This window comes from Microtus pennsylvanicus, chromosome 3, assembly GCF_037038515.1.
Source record: "Microtus pennsylvanicus isolate mMicPen1 chromosome 3, mMicPen1.hap1, whole genome shotgun sequence".
NCBI lineage: Eukaryota > Metazoa > Chordata > Mammalia > Rodentia > Cricetidae > Microtus > Microtus pennsylvanicus.
The window spans coordinates 45,605,053-45,621,847 of NC_134581.1; the positions used below are offsets into that span (position 1 = coordinate 45,605,053).

Consider the following 16,795-nt stretch of genomic DNA (forward strand, 5'->3'; position numbering starts at 1 on the left):
TCATTGGCTGCTCTTTCAGAGGTCCTGAGTTCAATTCCCAGCAACAACATGGTGGGTCACAGCCGTCTATGGTGGGATGTGGTGCCTTCTGGCACGCAGGCAAAACACTGTATACTTAATAAATAAATAAATTTTATTTTATTTTTTTTAAAGATTTATTTATTTATTTATTATGTATACAACATTCCTTCCATGTATGCTTGCATGCCAGAAGAGGGCACCAGATCTCATTATAGACGGCCGTGAGCCACCATGTGGTTGCTGGGAATTGAACTCAGGACCTCTGGAAGAGTAGTCAGTGCTCTTAACCTCTGAGCCATCTCTCCAGCTCCCAATAAATAAATTTTAAAAATAAAAAGCAGATGCCAGGTATGAAGGACCATGCCTGTAATCTTCAGGAGGTAGAAAATTGAAGAATCATGAGTCTAAGGCTAGCCTGGGTTACATAGAAAGACTCTTTAAAAAAAGAAGTGTTGGACTCACCAGCATCAGGGTCATCTCCTCCTTGAGGTCATCATAGCGCTCCTCCAGGCGACTAAACTCATTCAGAAGGTTCTGATACCTCAGCCTTTCATCATTTAGGTCAAGCTCCAGCTGTTTTGTCTCTTCTACTAACTTTCTCTCCATAGTTTCTGAAATAAATAAGAGGATATAGAGGATCAAGGCCTGGGAAAAAGGTGACAGGTGACATGTCAGGCCACAGAGGTGGCAAGAGAAAGCTCTTGAAATATCCCAAAGAGACAGATGAGGAAGCTAGGCCTTCCAGCAGAAGTCAAAGAATAACAGAAGCAACTCAGGGGCTAAAAGCAAAAGCCCCTGGGAAGGGCACTTGGTCACAAATGAGATTAAGAAATCAGTTTTTAAAAAAATAGCTGTCCTTTATTCCAAGGATAATAGCAATTCCATTATTATTTATCATCTAGATTCCAGCATTGCACCTTTTACTCAACTAAGAATTAAATATTGCCTAGGAATCTGCTTCTATATTATAATAAACTTTTCTTTTAGAACTAAACAGAACAAAAACACCCCCTCCCTGCAAAACTGGAAGGTGGATATGTATACAAAGGCGACTCCACAGAATTTAAGAATGTAAACAGGTGTGCTGACTTCCAGTTTCTCTTGGTGGAACTGAACTTCTAGCCCTGGGAGAGCAGTTTGTGAATGCAGGAAAAGAAAGAAGCATGACCCCAACTAAATCACTTATGCTTATACATGACAACTCTCATCTATGGGCTCTCCATGAACTATAGCTCTGGTCCCACTAGTTCATGCACTGGTTACAACACGTTCCTCTTTGTTTGCTGTTTGAGACAGTCTTGCTATATAGCCCTGCCTAACCTGGCATTAGAACTATGCAGTCCATCCTGCTTCAATTTCCTCAGTGCTGGGATTATTGTATAACACTACACCCAGATTACAGGAAATTCTGGATAAACTTCCACAACATACTAGTCTAGTAAGCAATAACAATATATATATATATATATACATACACACATATATATACATATACACATAAATATATACATAATATAGTTGTATAGCACTCCCTTAGGTTATTCATGTAAGTATTGGCATATATATTTTTTAATTCCAAGTGTTGTTTTAGGATATTCATAAAATACAATAAAATACTTTGTGTGTGTGTGTGTGTCAGAGCACACACATACAATTACATGTGGAAGCCAGAGGATCACTACTCATGGGGATATTCACATACCATGTGACCCAGGGACTGAATTTAGGCCTTTAGGCCTGGAAATGAGCCACCTTACTCCTAAATTCTTTTGGCTAAATAATGATTCAAAAAGTCATTCTTCAAGAGAATGGTGACTTTTACAGAACTTGTCCTCCTATACGATAGTCAGTCTGTGTAGCTCAGTCCCATGGTTCTATCATACAATCCTCGAGCACATCAAATCCTGTCATCCTATTACCCCTCCATTTCTAACCAGATGACTGCTTAGGCGCTGCTGACTGTGCTATTTACTTCTTTGCCATCTGGCATGTGTTACTTAAGGAACCCACCTCACTCTGCCTTTTCTGCCAGTAGCTTGCTTTTGGCTAGACATGGTCTGGAGTTCAAAGATTAGCCACTGACTACAGGTAATAAAAAAACAAAGAAGCTATGCTTGGGGGCTCAGTAATCAAGAGTCCTGGCTGCTCTTCTAGAGGACCTGGATTTAATTTCCACAACCGACATGGTGGATTACACCCTGTAACTTCAGTTCTATGGGATCTAGCACCCTCTTCTGACGTCCACAGACACCAGGCATAAACATGGTGCACAGACACAAATGCAAATGAAACATCCATATACATAAGATTAAATTAAATAAAAAAATACTCCTTAAAAGAAGCTATACTTTGTAACCCAGTGACTCAACCAATTACTCTTACAAGATCAGGTTTCCTACCAATATATTCTTTGTAGTCTTATATTTTGTTTCAAACTGCCTACCTGCTTCTATTGCTCTATCATTTAATTCTCTGCCAGCTCCAGGAGTCAAGGGAGGCAAGAGACTTGTCACTACTACGTCCCTGATGCCTTCCACAATACTTTCCTAGGGGAGGGAATCTATAAATTATATATAAATTAATGAATGAGAAATTTTTCCTAAGATACTCTTATCAATTGTCCTTTATTTCTACAAATTTGTAGAAGCTAGACCAAGTCTTCCAACAAAATTTTCAAGACAAATCCATTCTTACCTCTTCATTCCTATAGTCAATTTCAAAAAAAACCGTGTATTTCTGCCGGGCGATGGTGGTGCACACCTTTAATCCCAGCACTCGGGAGGCAGAGGCAGGCAGATCTCTGTGAGTTCGAGACCAGCCTGGTCTACAGAGCTAGTTCCAGGACAGGCTCCAAAGCCACAGAGAAACCCTGTCTCGAAAAACAAAAAAAACCAAAAAAAACCCACAAACGTGTATTTCTGTAGAAATGTTTTCATCATTCTGGATCCTTCCCTGACAACCTGCATCCTAGAAACATCCTTTCATACTATTTTCTTTTGTCCCTTTTAACATTTTATTCTGGCTTCTTGTTATCACCTTGTTTTTTCGTTAAGGTATTAATCCCAGGATGTCCTCTTGTTCCTCTATATCCTCTTTAATTGGAGGGAAGAAATTATGTGAGGGAAAGTACGAGGGCTCTATCACCATGGTCTTAAGGGGAAACTTCCAGTTCATCCCTTGCTATCACTCTAATCTTTACTCTGGATGACTTTCAGAATGCCTCCATTTGTTACTGTCATTAAACACTGACTAAAACCTACATGGAAAGGAAAGAGTTTTATTTAGCTTACAAGTTACAGTCCATCTTTGTTTTTTTTAAAATTATTATTTATTTATTAAAGATTTCTGTCTCCTCCCCGCCACAGCCTCCCATTTCCCTCCCCCTCCCCCAATCAACTCCCCCGGACATCCCACTTCCTTCCAGGTCTAGTAAGGTGAACATCCAAACAGCCTAGGCAAATGGGGCACTGAGCTGAACAGAGAATTCTCAACAGAAGAAGTTCAAATGGCCAAAAGACACTTAAGGTCATGCTCAACTTCCTTAGCGATCAGGGAAATGCAAATCAAGACAACTTTAAGATACCATCTTACACCTGTCAGAATGGCTAAAATCAAAAACACCAATGATAGCCTTTGCTGGAGAGGTTGTGGAATAAGGGGTACACTCATCCATTGCTGGTGGGAATGCAAACTTGTGCAACCACTTTGGAAATCAGTGTGGCGGTTTCTCAGGAAATTCGGGATCAACCTACCCCTGGACCCAGCAATACCACTCTTGGGAATATACCCAAGAGATGCCCTACCATACAACAAAAGTATATGCTCAACAATGTTCATAGCAGCATTGTTTGTAATAGCCAGAACCTGGAAACAACCTAGATGCCCTTCAATGGAAGAATGGATGAAGAAAGTATGGAACAGTCCATCTTTGAAACAAACCAGGACAAGAGCTCAAGTAGGAACTTAGAGGTAGGAAATGAAGCAGAAACACTGGGTGAATGTTGCTTACTGGCTTGCTTAAGGGCTCACATTTGGCTCCCTTTGTTTACACAGCCCACAATCCATCACTAGGGATGGTACCACCCACAGTGGGCTGGGCCCGCCTACAGCAGTTAGCAATCAAGAGAATGCTCCATGCCCATAAGCCAATCTGAAGGGTTCCTTTTATTTATGACCATTTTAATCAACCCTACAATCAATAAATAGAATAAATGTACATATTTACTTGTTCTTTATCTTAAAAATTACTTCTCATGTTTAGTTTGGTAGCAAAGAGAATTGAACTTAAAAGGATGACACTCATTACTTTAGTAAAATATAAATAAAAATTAAGTGATCAGAAAGGATCAGAAAGACAAACAGTATATATTCTCAATCAATAAAGATGCTTTTAAAAAAACTGAACTGATAGAAAAGAGTATAAAAAAATGGTCAATGGGCACTGGGAAAGCCAGGAGAAAAGCTGTATAAAGGTTCCAAAGTACCACTGAGCAGGAGAGTGGGAAGGTTCCCCACAAGTACAAATGACAAATTTTGAGAAGATGAAATACCTTGATTTGATCATTATACACACACGTACTAAATTATTGTACTGTTCCTACAAATATTTCAAATTATATCAGTTTGAACATATGCAAAGAGCTGAGTGTGGAGGCACATTTGAAAGGGTGAAGCAGGTAGACCGCAGATTCAAAGCCAGTCTGGACTCAAAGAAAAAAATGCATGCATGTATGTGTGTGTGGATAAAAGAACACATAAACTATCTATCCACAAATTAGCTCAAGAATTCTTATTAAATCAGTAAGAATCCTATAATTAAAACTCATACACATAAATTTTTAAGAGCTACATATTATATTACTGAATAACTTTATATTAGTACATAGAGCCAGCCCAGAGATCAACTTTATAAATTCATTAATTTTAGTAAAATATTTGAGAGTCTTGTTGTAAATGTAGATGACAGCCAAAACTTTAAAAAAAAATTCAGCTCTAAGTAATACTGTGTAACTGGTAACCTAATATCAAACTTATAAAACTTAGGTTTGACATTGGTTGTTGTATGCTAGGCTAAACCCACATAAACCTTACCTGTCATCTCCTTAGCTTGCTCCACAATGAGGTGATTGAGGGTCTCCTTTTCCTGTTTGAGCAAAGTGTTTTCTTCCTTCAAAGTAGACACCAGCTATAAAATGAAACGCCAAACTGAGATTCTGGTTGTAATAGACCGAGAAGTCCCACAACAGTCACTGTCTCTGTACCTCCTGTCTTCACTTAGTTACATCCTGTCGCCTGTCACACGTCTCAAATTCACTCTCTCCAGAGACACTTCTTCAAAACCATCTCCATTAGAGACCTTTTCTCTGAGCTGTTGCAAAGCTCTGTATTTGCCTCTTTACCATTCTTATGAATGGTTTATTACTTGTTTTCTCCCATAGACTAGACATATCCTAGGAGGAACAGGATGGTGATGGTGTTTGTTTTACTCTGTATGATAAACACTTAGCACCTGACTAGCATCTAGAAAACACCTGTTCCCAGAATAGTGATACCACCTTGTTCTATTTTGATTCTGTTGCTGTGGTAAAGGAAAGGGTTTATTTCATCTTACATGTCCAGATCCCTGTCCATCACCAGGGGGAGCTAAGGCAGGAGTTTGAAGAAGAAACCAGAATTAAGTTTTGCTCCTAGGCTCATGCTCAGCTGTCTTTCTTATATAGCCCAGGCCCACATGCCTAGGGAGTATACCAATTACAGTGGGCTGGGCCTTCCCACGTCAATTAGCAATGGAGAAAACACCCCACAGTCATGCCCAAGAAAATTTTGCTAGGGGCAATTCTTTGAAATTCCATCTTTTCAGTGTGTCAAGTTGACAACTAAGATTAGTCATCAAACATCTTCTCATTGTACCATCAGAATACCACAATTCAAAATGGGCAGATTAAAGAAATTGAAGCTATGAGTCTTTAAAAAAAAATTATGTGTATATGTAAGTGTATGCCGTGTGTGTGTGTGTGTGTGTGTGTGTGTGTGTGTGTGTGTGTGTGTGTATCCACAGCCAGAAGAGAGTACTGGACCCCACAGAGCTGGAATCACAGATGTATAGGCTACAAACTAAACTCTGGTCCTCTGGAATGGCAAAAGACAAACTTAATAGCTTAGACATCTCTCTGAACCCATGAATTCTTTTAAAAATAAAATCTTTTTCATTTATTCTGAGACTTTCATATATGTATACAATGAATTTTCACCATATTCACACCCTGCTAGTCTTATTGGATCCCATTCCTAACAATTTTCTTCCAACTTCATGTTCTCTCCTTTTTATAAATATGGGTACATTTAGTCAATTCACAGGATTGTGTTGTAGAATATTACTTTAGCCAAGCAAAGATGTGCTACATTTGTTTATGCTGCGGAATACTACTTTAACTGTGTAAAGTGTGTTGCATTTGTTTAATTATGGGAAGATGTGGTGCCTTTGTTTCCCCTTGAGTGTCTGTGTGAAAGCATTTTAGCTTTAGGAATTCACTAAAGGCTTTCTGATATACTCTCTTTTATATCTTTTTAGGGAGAATTTTCTATGTGATAACTTCAAAGAATTTTTTAAGAACTGACCTTTTTTTAAATTTCATGCTTAAATAAATAATGACCTTAGATAAATACTGATGTATTTATTTCCTTATAATAACATGCTTTAAGAAATTATGGAAATGGGGTCAGGCATGGTGACACATGCCTAAAATCTGAGCACCTAGGAGGCAGAGGCAGTCAGATCTCTATGAGTTTGAGGCGGGCTTGGTCTAACAGTAAATTCAGGCCAGCTAGGGCTACGTAGTAAGACCTTGTCTCAAGAGAAATTAGTTAGTAGGTATTAAAGTATATATTTTATTACAATTAAAAAAACAAAAGCAAAGGTGGGACCCCTTATTTGTTCCTCACAGAGTATCTTCTCTGTGCTTTTCATCATTATCTGTCACTTTAACTGATATATCAATCAGGTCTAGTGGTAGAGCCTAGCCTGGTGAAGCTGTTAGATGTCCAGGCTTTTGCCCAAATGACTCCATTAACTTTGGGGAACCAACCCGGAAGAAAAAGACACCTTTGTCAGGCCTGAACACAGAGAGAAAAGATTCAGTGGTCTCATGGCTGCTTGAGTCAGCTTTATTTAGGACCTTTTCTTATCATTCTACTTGGACTGGTATCCACCACTTTTTACCACAGTTTGGGACAGCAGAGAAACCAATGTTTGGGCCATAGGAGCCCTGAAGTTTGACTGTTTGGATCTCTCTTATCAGTCTATCTTGGACCTTGCCTTCCTTTTTGAGAGGGTAATGGGGTTTTAAGAGAATGAATCTCCAGCAACACACACACACACACACACACACACACACACACACACACACACACAGAAAGAAAGAAAGAAAGAAAGAAAAAAGAAAGCCATATTTCCAGAGGAATCTTGAAAGCTTTCAGAGACTGAGGAAGAAAAGAGATCTTAAATGCTCAAGGGTATCCTTTAAAATGCATATTTGAGTTATGCAAGAACAAAGTTGCCACGACAAAGGATACTGCACAGTGGCACTGCATTTTCTATGTATAGAGTGGGTCTCACTCAGATGCAGGAGGAATTCTATGGACTATGAGCACCATGAATGATGGGGTAGCAGTTGTACTGGCTACACAATTTTGCCTGCAGTTCAGCTAAGCTCTTCCTGAAAAGAATGAGTCCCTGTTCAGAATCCAGCACAGAAGAAACAAGTGAGGATTATTCAGTTGCAGCTGACAACTCACTCATTTTCCTCTAGAGAAGGTGATCCTTGTGGACTCATTCAAATCAATTACTACCTCTCAGGAAGCCCAGTTGTAAGGGTCTTTTAGAAATGTTTAAATACACTTCGTTACCACTTCTTAGAAGCCCTGCATTTTCCCATGCCCAACAAGTTTTAATGTAAGTTAAATTCATAGCATGGAAGCATGGATGAGACTGAACATTTGGGAATTTCATCTGCTCAGCAGCTCCTGTCTAGATTTTTCCAACTTGGACTTAACATAGTTTAACACAGGTATTCATGGGAATTCCAACTATAAATTCAGGTACTAACAGTTCTCTGATCTGCCTGAGAATCATAGCATCCCTTACCAAGGGATAATAAGGAGTCTGCATCTCATGAAGTCCACACTGAAAAAGTCTGTAATAAATGTTATGATGTGACTGTCTTTTCTTAACATCCTTAAATTCACTGTTAATATCTGGAGATGGGATCTCAGGGAGACAACTGGGTAATAAAAACTGTGCCCTTATGAATAGGATAACCTATTTATGGATTAATGTATTACTGAGGGAGTGGTTTTGCTCTAAAAGTTGCACACTTGTTCTTCTTTGCCATGTGATACCGGATATATGATGTAATCATAAAATCTTCACCAGATGCTGGTACCACACTCTTGGACTTCTTAGCCTCCAGAATATGGCTATATAAGCCTCTAATCTTTATAAATTACCTAATCTGAGGCATCTTGTTACAGGAACGGGTACAGTACATAGACATCAATTTCATTGGGTTTTGTTTCTGTTTCCACTAGTTTTTACCTCAAGACTACAGCCTACTTGTTGATTATGGGGCAGAGGTGTTTGGGAAACATTAGTATAATTGGGAAACATTAGTATAATCTATAAACCTTTGAAATTTGTGTTATGTCTTTGATTAAAATTAATATAGTGTCACATGAACCAGGCCAGGATGACAGCATTTACTCTGTGCAAGGGGCACTGGGATAAGAATGCCGTTTTGTACCTGCTCAGTTTCTTGTTTGTATTTATCTGCTCGTTCTTCAATGGATTTTTTCTCTGATCGAGTTTGTTCCAGGTCTTTGCGGAGCTTGGCAATTTCTTCCTGCAGACTGAGGACCCGCCCAGTGGCAACCTTAGCTTCCTCCTCACTTAACTGAAGACGTTCTACATCATTTCGTAGCTTTTCAGTCTCAGAGTTGTATACTCCTTCCAGATTGGTCAGTTTCTCCATGAGGCATTTGTAGTCTTTATTCTTTAAATACAAACGTAAGTAACAATAAGTAAATACTTATAATATGAATGACCAAATATATGCAGTAAGAAAACCATAGTGATTAGTCAGATTCTTCCAGGCTTTGGTTAATTACATTCTTTTAGGATTTTCCTTTTATTTGTTTTGAGACTGGGTCTTACTATTTAGTACAACTGCTCCAGAACTTGTGTAACTCAAAAGCCTAGAACTCATGATCCTCTGTCTCAGATTTATAGGCGTGCACAACCAAGTCCAGCTATGAATTCCTTTTTACCGAGACAGGGTCTTATATGCAGCCTTGGCTGGCCTGTAACTCACTATGGAGACCAGGCTGGTTTCAAACTCATAGAGAGCCACCTGCCTCTATCTCTGCCTCTGCGGTGCTGAGATTAAAGGCATGTTATACCATTCTTATAAATTCTTATGACATCATTACAGCATTGAGATAGGATCTGGCCAAATTTGCTATACAAAAATGATCATAATATACCCTGCATTGAAAATGACATTAAGCTAGGTGTAGTGGTACACTCCTTTAATCCTAGCAATTAGTAGGCAGAGACAGCTGGATCTCTGTGAGTTCAAAGCTGGCCTGATCTAAAGAGTAAGTTCCAGGATAGCCAGAGCTAAAACAGTGAGAACCTGTCTCAAACAACAACAACAACAAAGAGCCCTCCCAAACCCACAAAACCCAAAACAACTCAACAATATTGAGCATCAGAACATAGTAACAACACATTTCCTTAGTGCAAGTAGAAAATGATATGGCATTATAGTTCCTACCTGCTCAGCACTTTTCATAATCTAAACAATGGCTTCTTCATCATACAAATGAATAACAGCATAGAGCAATTAATTCTGATTTATATGATATGCAACATAAATATGATTTTCTCATAATCATAGAGTTTCGCAGTGAATTCTTATGTTTGTAATTTTTAAAAAAGATTTACTTATGTCCTTTTTGTCTGTATATACATTTGCACACCAGAAGGGGACATTGGGACCCATGGGACTGTAGTTATAGATGGTTGTGAGCTACCATGTAGGTGCTGGGAATTGAACTCAGAGGACTTCTGGAATACAGCTGGTGCTCTTAACAGCTGATATATCCTTCCAGTCCCAGAGTTTCCTAGTTTTTAGTCTAGAAATAAGGGAAGGAGATGAAGAGATGGCTTGCTGGTAAAGGGCACTGGCTGCTCTTTCAGATCTGGTTCAATTTTCAGCACCCACACTGGGGCTCACAACTATCTGTAACTCCAGTTTCAGGGAATCTGACCTTTGGCCTTCTTACATGGTGCACAGACAAACATGCAGACAAAATACCAATACACATAAAGTTAAAGTAAGTAAATAATAATTAATTCAAAACAAGGGACTGGATGGATACTTGTTGTTTGAAACTACCTTCGAATAATATTAAAAATCATGTACTAAACCTAAGTGTGAGAACACAAACCTGTAATTTCATCTACCTGTTGGGCAGAAGTAGGACTACAACTTTAAGGCCAGCCCGTTCTATTCAATAAGGCCTCTCTTTGGAAAAAAAAAAAAAAGACTGTGGAGATATGTATACATATATACAATATTGTACTTATTGTATCTATTTGTTGTTTTTGAGACATAATCTCACACTGTACCCTAGGGTAGTCTTGACTTTGAGGCAGTTCTCCCGTCTCAGCTTCCTGCATACCTGTAATACAGATTTAAGCCACTACATTTATCTTAAGGCTTGAGATTTTTAGCTCAGTGACAGTATCTGTCTACCACAGGTCAGAACTTGGGGCTAATACAAAAAATAAGCTTATGTGCAAGGGAGAAGAGGAATAAGAATGATAAAGTAGATAAAAATCTTAAAATTCCTCCCATTTCATAAACCTTTCTGATGAATCCTACTTCATTTTGACCCATCTCTCCTTGCTGTCTTTTTTGTTTTGTTTTTGGTTTTTTTTTCGAGACAGGGTTTCTCTGTAGCTTCCCTTCTTTATGTCTTACATATTCTTAATTACCTTTAGATCATTTGCGTGTACTAAAATACCACTTAGTAACTACTGCTAAGCAAGAGCACTTTCTCTCTGAAAGTAGGCTGTGGGCCCCTCAGAAGCCTGTACATCCTCCTGCTTCTCTGGCGACTGCCGTGCCCAACAGCTGTCAGAGAAGACACACATACAAATGAGAGGCAGGAAAGGAAGAGTTCTGCAAAGTATAAATTATAATATGGCTCATGATCACACAGTTTTGGAGTAGGGCATTTTAAAAAATAAGTCCCTGTCTGTTCCTTTCCTTCAGGGTCAGTCCAGAAGAAAGGCCACTAAAAGCAACCCTGTGGGTCTCCAGCTGTGCTCTAGCTTTAGGGCCTCTTTAAAAACACACCTGCTCATCCACTTTGCGCTGCAGCTGCATAATCTTGTTTTCCATGCCAATATGGAGCTTCTTGTAGCGTTCCACAGAGCGAGCCTCAATTTTCAGTTTCTTCAGCTCACGCTTGGCCATCATCCGCCGGAAACAGCACTGAAGGTAGATGATGGCTTGCATGGTTCTCTTATAATGTGTACGAGCCAGCCAGCCACGAACACGTTTCTGAATGATGACTGCTTTATGCTCACGAAGTATCTGCAGGAAAAGGGAGATAACCTGAGTCTCTAGACTAGACTCAAAAGTTCAACTCTATGCTCCTATGTACGTCAAACTGAGAATCCACACTTAGAGAGGACAAAATATTGAAACAACAGCAGTTTTATGTGGATTATATATCACAGGAATCTAAAGGTATATAATTTAATATATATATATTTCTCAAATCATCTTTCCTTTTTTAAAATTTTTTATTTATTTATTTTTTTGTTGAAAAAATTTCCACCTCCTCCCCGCCTTCCATTTCCCTCTCCCTCCTTCCACTCCTCTCCCCTCCCCCCACTCCTCTCCCCCTCCTCCTACTCCTCTCCCCCTCCCTCTCGAGTCTGATGAGCAGTCCGGAGGGAGAACATGAGCAAGGAAGTCAGGACTGCGAGGGGTGCACCCACACACTGTGACAATGGGGCTGATCTATTGGGAGCTCAGGAAGGCCAGCTGGACTGGGACTGAATAAGCATGGGATAAAACCGGACTCTCTGATCAAATCATCTTTCAATGTCCACTTTTCTAGTTACATTTTATTATACGTACACACAACTATAAACAATACATGGAATTGGAAGCAGTTTAAATAAAAAATACCAGATTGCAAAAAGGAAAAATTCTACAAAGAACACAAAAAATGCATCAGTTCCTTATTGGTGTAGGATTTCTGCTTGTAAAAGGCCTTATAAAACTAAGAATCAGGTACTTTATGAACTATGTGCTATTAAAATAAAAGATTGTCCCACTACACTGCTTCACTATGCATTGGGCCTGGACTTGAGGTCATGGGCACGGCCAGTAAGCTGGCTGAGAAGCTGACACCTGAGTTAGCGAATAGTTATTTATGACTTACTGACCACACTCCTGAAACTCAGAAGGTGACATTCTCTTTGTTTGTTTGAAACAGTATATTTCTGGGTAGCTCTGGTTAGCCTAGAATTCATTATGTAGACCAGGCTGGCATTGGACCCATGAAGGTCCACCTGCTTCTGCCAGTTGAGTGCTGGGGTTAAAGGCATGTGCCACCTGCCTCAGCCTAACGTTGATGCTCTTATCTGCCACATTTGAGGTGTATCATTCTAGTATGATTTCCTCCTGTTGTTTCCAATGCAGCAGTAATCTGTTATGGATGTCAAGGTAAAGGCACATGCTTTAAAAGGAAAGCTAAACACACGGAAATGTAAAAGAAAGTAATCTTACTTTTACTTTTTTAAAGTCATGACAGTTTCTTAAACTTTTATACAACTTAGAAGAAAAGGGTTGCCTTATGAGAAAGATTTCTTGTCACTGAAGACCATTAAGCAGAGACAATGTGAACAATTTTTAGAAAAGTTTTTCCCCTGGAACCCACAAGATGGAAAGAATCAATCCTCTAAGTTGTCCTCTGACACCCGCACTGACACAATGGCACACATGATTTAAAACAGATTCATGAGTATCTGTGATCTACAGAGGACAGTAACGATTCTAAGATAGAAACAGTACTTGTCAGGACAAGAGTGTGGCTTAGTAGAAGATGCATGGTTAGTATGCATGAAGCCTTGAATTCAACCCCAGTGCCTCATGCAAAAAAAAAAAAAAAAGATTATTTGTTGGGCTTGTAAGATGGCTTAGTGGGTAAGAATTGTTTGCTACACAAACATGAGGACCTAAGTATGAATTCCCAGAACCCACATGAAAAGCTGAGATGGATACATGCCACTATAGCCCTAGCACTGAGAGGTGGAGATGAGTTGATCTTGGGAGTTTACTGGCTTCAGGTTCAGTGGGAGATTCTGTATCAAGGTAACAAGAAAGACAACCGAAATCCTGTTCTGGTCTCAACATAGGTATGTATAACTTGCATACCCACACAATGACAAGCCTACAAAACACACAAACACGCATGCACGTACACACAGAGTATCAAAAATGTACCATATTCCAGTTAATGTAATTTTAACCATACAGATATAGTTATTTCCTTTTCACCATGATAAATTCTCCTAAGCTCTTCTTATTCTGTCTACGTGTCATATATTTAACCTATTTGTGTAGTTTACCTCTCTGTAGCTGTCTACATATTGTCCTAATCCTTGGAACTTATAGTTGTGATTTTATTTGGAGAACAGATGTGACCAGGTTAAGGATCTTGAGATGGGGATATTATCCTGGATTATAAAAGTGGGACTTAAATACTACCATAATTTAAAAACTACCTTTAAAAAACCAGTTATTTGGGGGAGCATATGTGGGAGTTGACTCTTTCCTTCCACAATGTGAATTCTGGGGATCTAACCAGCCCCATGATTTTTAGTAAGGGATAAATGATACAAGGATAGAGCAGAGATGAGGGCAATGCGACCTGAATACAAGCACAGGAGTGTAAGCCACCACAGGAAGGGACAAGGAATATATTCTGTCTTTGGGCTTTTGGAGAATGTAGTACTGCTGATACCTTGATTACAGCCCAGTGGTTTTGGATTTTTGGCCTCCAGAAAGCTGAGAAAATAAGTCCTGTTGTTTTTAGCAACCAAATTGGTGGTTTCTTTTTCACTTTACTTTTTTAATTTTACAAATTTTCAAACAAATGGAAATAGGAAGTATATTTTCTATTGTCTTGTTAAAAAGTATATCTAATTACTCAATACTAGCATACTTTTCAATTGTGTTGTCTCCACATGGCTTTTGTATAGACAGAAAATATGATTACTGGAATGTATGAACAAACTTGAAAACAGCACCTTACCTTGCGATATCTATTTCTTGCCAAATAGCCTCTCAAATAAGACTGAAGAACAATGGTAGCAGCTCGTCGAATCTTGTACTTCCTGCGAACCACATACATGCGCCAGTACTTTTGAATGGTGGTTGCTGCCTTGGTTCTGCGTAGGAACTTAGCATAGCTGGTCAAAGAAAATAGTGGTGTATTGTCAGTCATCAAGACCGCAAAACATCAATGTCAATGTCTTAGGTATCCTAAGCAGACCTCACTGGTGGTTGTTCTAATATTCATGACAAATAAGCATTTACAGTTACTCACACATGTTCAGAATGTGCAGCTTCTGAAGTACTTTTTCATTGAGGTTTCCTTAATTTTGAAAAGCAGGATGTTCCATATTGTCACATAAACTTCAAAAAGACTTCCTTAAATTTAAACTGTTTGTATATGTATACTGAAATATAACTATTTGTTAGGACTTTTCTGTTAATTGCTCCTCAATAGAGTCAGATTAACTGTCTCATATTCATAGTTATTTTAATTTACACACACTTTCTTCAACTTCCATGTTTTAGCAAAAGAGATACAAATTCTAAGTTGGTAGCAATTCAAATCTGAATTATTCCAAGGCTACGTAAAATTCTATTTTTTTAATTGTCTTTTAAGTTAGTTTGTTGTACTTTGAAATTAATAACGAGTGAGATGCTAACTTCTCAGGGAGGATAGTCATTCAGATTCGTCCTGAATGGACCATGAATTAGCCGAGGTCCACGAGGCCATAAGGAGACCTACCATCGAGCCTGATAGCCCCGCACGTATCGCTGCACTGTGATGGCTGCCCTCTGCATGCACAAATATTTCTTCCTTAGCAGCCACCCACGGATGGTCTTCTGGATCCGGATGCAGGCAGCCCTCAGTTTGTCAGCCCTCAATTTTTCTAGATAGGCAACTTGACCAGCACGGAAAAAGATCTTTGTCTTACCAAACTGGTATTTGTCCTTGTCCTATTTTAGAGGGAAAAATATAAACAGAAACACTGATTTTATAAAACAAATTAAAGATGGGGAAAATCTAGAAGCAGAATTAGTAAAAGAATGAATCTATTATCTAAAACCTGGGTTACATCTCAATGAACTAACAGAACCAGATTTTTTTTTTATCCTATTTAAGTTACGTAAATAGAAAGGATTTTAGAGAAAATGGTAGCCTAAGAGTTATTTTCCAGAATTATTCTACCTGGAATTAATATCTGGGCCCAAAACTGGCAGTGGGTTCTATGCAGCTATTATCTGCTTGTTTGAATTTTAAACATCTTAAGGAAATGGAGGTGCTCCCTTTGACTGACCGCTGTAAGATTACATCAGGCTGCATAATCCAGGAGCAGCTGAAGAAACAAACAAACCAGTGTGAAGAATAAGGCAGGAAGAAAGCACACAAAATAAAAAAGTTAAAAAAAAAAAAAAAACAAAAAAAAAAAAACAAACCACCAGCCAATCCCTCCAAATCCCTGTGCTCATGTTAAGGGTATGCATCTAAATAGTTACCATGTGGCTTCAACAGTGTCTAAAAACAAATACAACCTCATAAATGTGTTAAAAACCATCTACAGATTGCTAATTTCTTTTATTAATATTGCATTGGCTTTTATGCATAAGCAGAGCTGTAGACAGAGATATTCATGTGATTCACCTCAGACGTAAGCATGCAAATCATTAACCATTTTCATATCAAAAGAACAGCGCAATTTACATATAATAATCACTACTGTGTTGGAATTCTAAGCAAAAATAGAGAAACTCAATTTTTGTTGTAAGCACATCTATCTGAGAAGTCTAAAATTATTTCCTAACATTTGCATGGAAACCCTACCTAGGTCCTCTCCCACTGCCCGTCACACCTTAGCTACTCCTCTGCCTCCACTGGATCCAGGCCTTGAGTGGTCTGGGTGAGGAGGCAGGTGATGATTGTCTCAGCCTTTTGTTCCACATTCCCATCTGAACCCAAATTAGAAAAGAGTTGGGCCAAACTCAAAAAACAACAAAAAACCCCAAGAAATATTAAAAAGCATTACATCCTTAGGGAGGGATGGGATCCTTAGTTCTCTCAAAGGGGGAAAAATTATTAAAGAAGTTTTACATTTAATTAATAGATAGTAATTATGACTACTTCATAGTGAGGCACAAGTAAAATTAATTTTTGAATATCTTTTCATAAATCTCAAACTCATCAAGACTCAGGTTAGAGATTTTCTATGTGTCCTGTGAGGGCCTGGGGAACTGTTAAATATACAGGGATTTAGTTCAGTGGTAAAGCATTTGCCTAGTATATGCAAAGTCCTGGGTTGTATCACTAGAACAGAAAAAAAATAAAGTGTGGGGGAAAGGGTGTTAAATTGTTTGGTCCATCC

The 16,795-nt window shown here is 38.7% G+C and overlaps 1 protein-coding gene across 4 annotated transcripts in view; it reads right to left on the reverse strand.

Moving 5' to 3' along the window:
* The window catches only part of Myo5a (myosin VA), a 167,012-nt gene that overhangs the window by 44,191 nt on the left and 106,026 nt on the right, over nt 1-16,795 (reverse strand). For all 4 annotated transcript variants that reach the window (XM_075965249.1, XM_075965248.1, XM_075965247.1 and 1 more), the window contains exons 19-24: nt 15,181-15,392; nt 14,416-14,572; nt 11,442-11,681; nt 8,820-9,068; nt 5,113-5,206; nt 484-632 (exon numbers count right to left, since the gene is read on the reverse strand). In XM_075965249.1, coding sequence (XP_075821364.1) covers nt 484-632; nt 5,113-5,206; nt 8,820-9,068; nt 11,442-11,681; nt 14,416-14,572; nt 15,181-15,392 — 1,101 coding nt within the window. The remainder of the gene's footprint in view (nt 1-483; nt 633-5,112; nt 5,207-8,819; nt 9,069-11,441; nt 11,682-14,415; nt 14,573-15,180; nt 15,393-16,795) is intronic.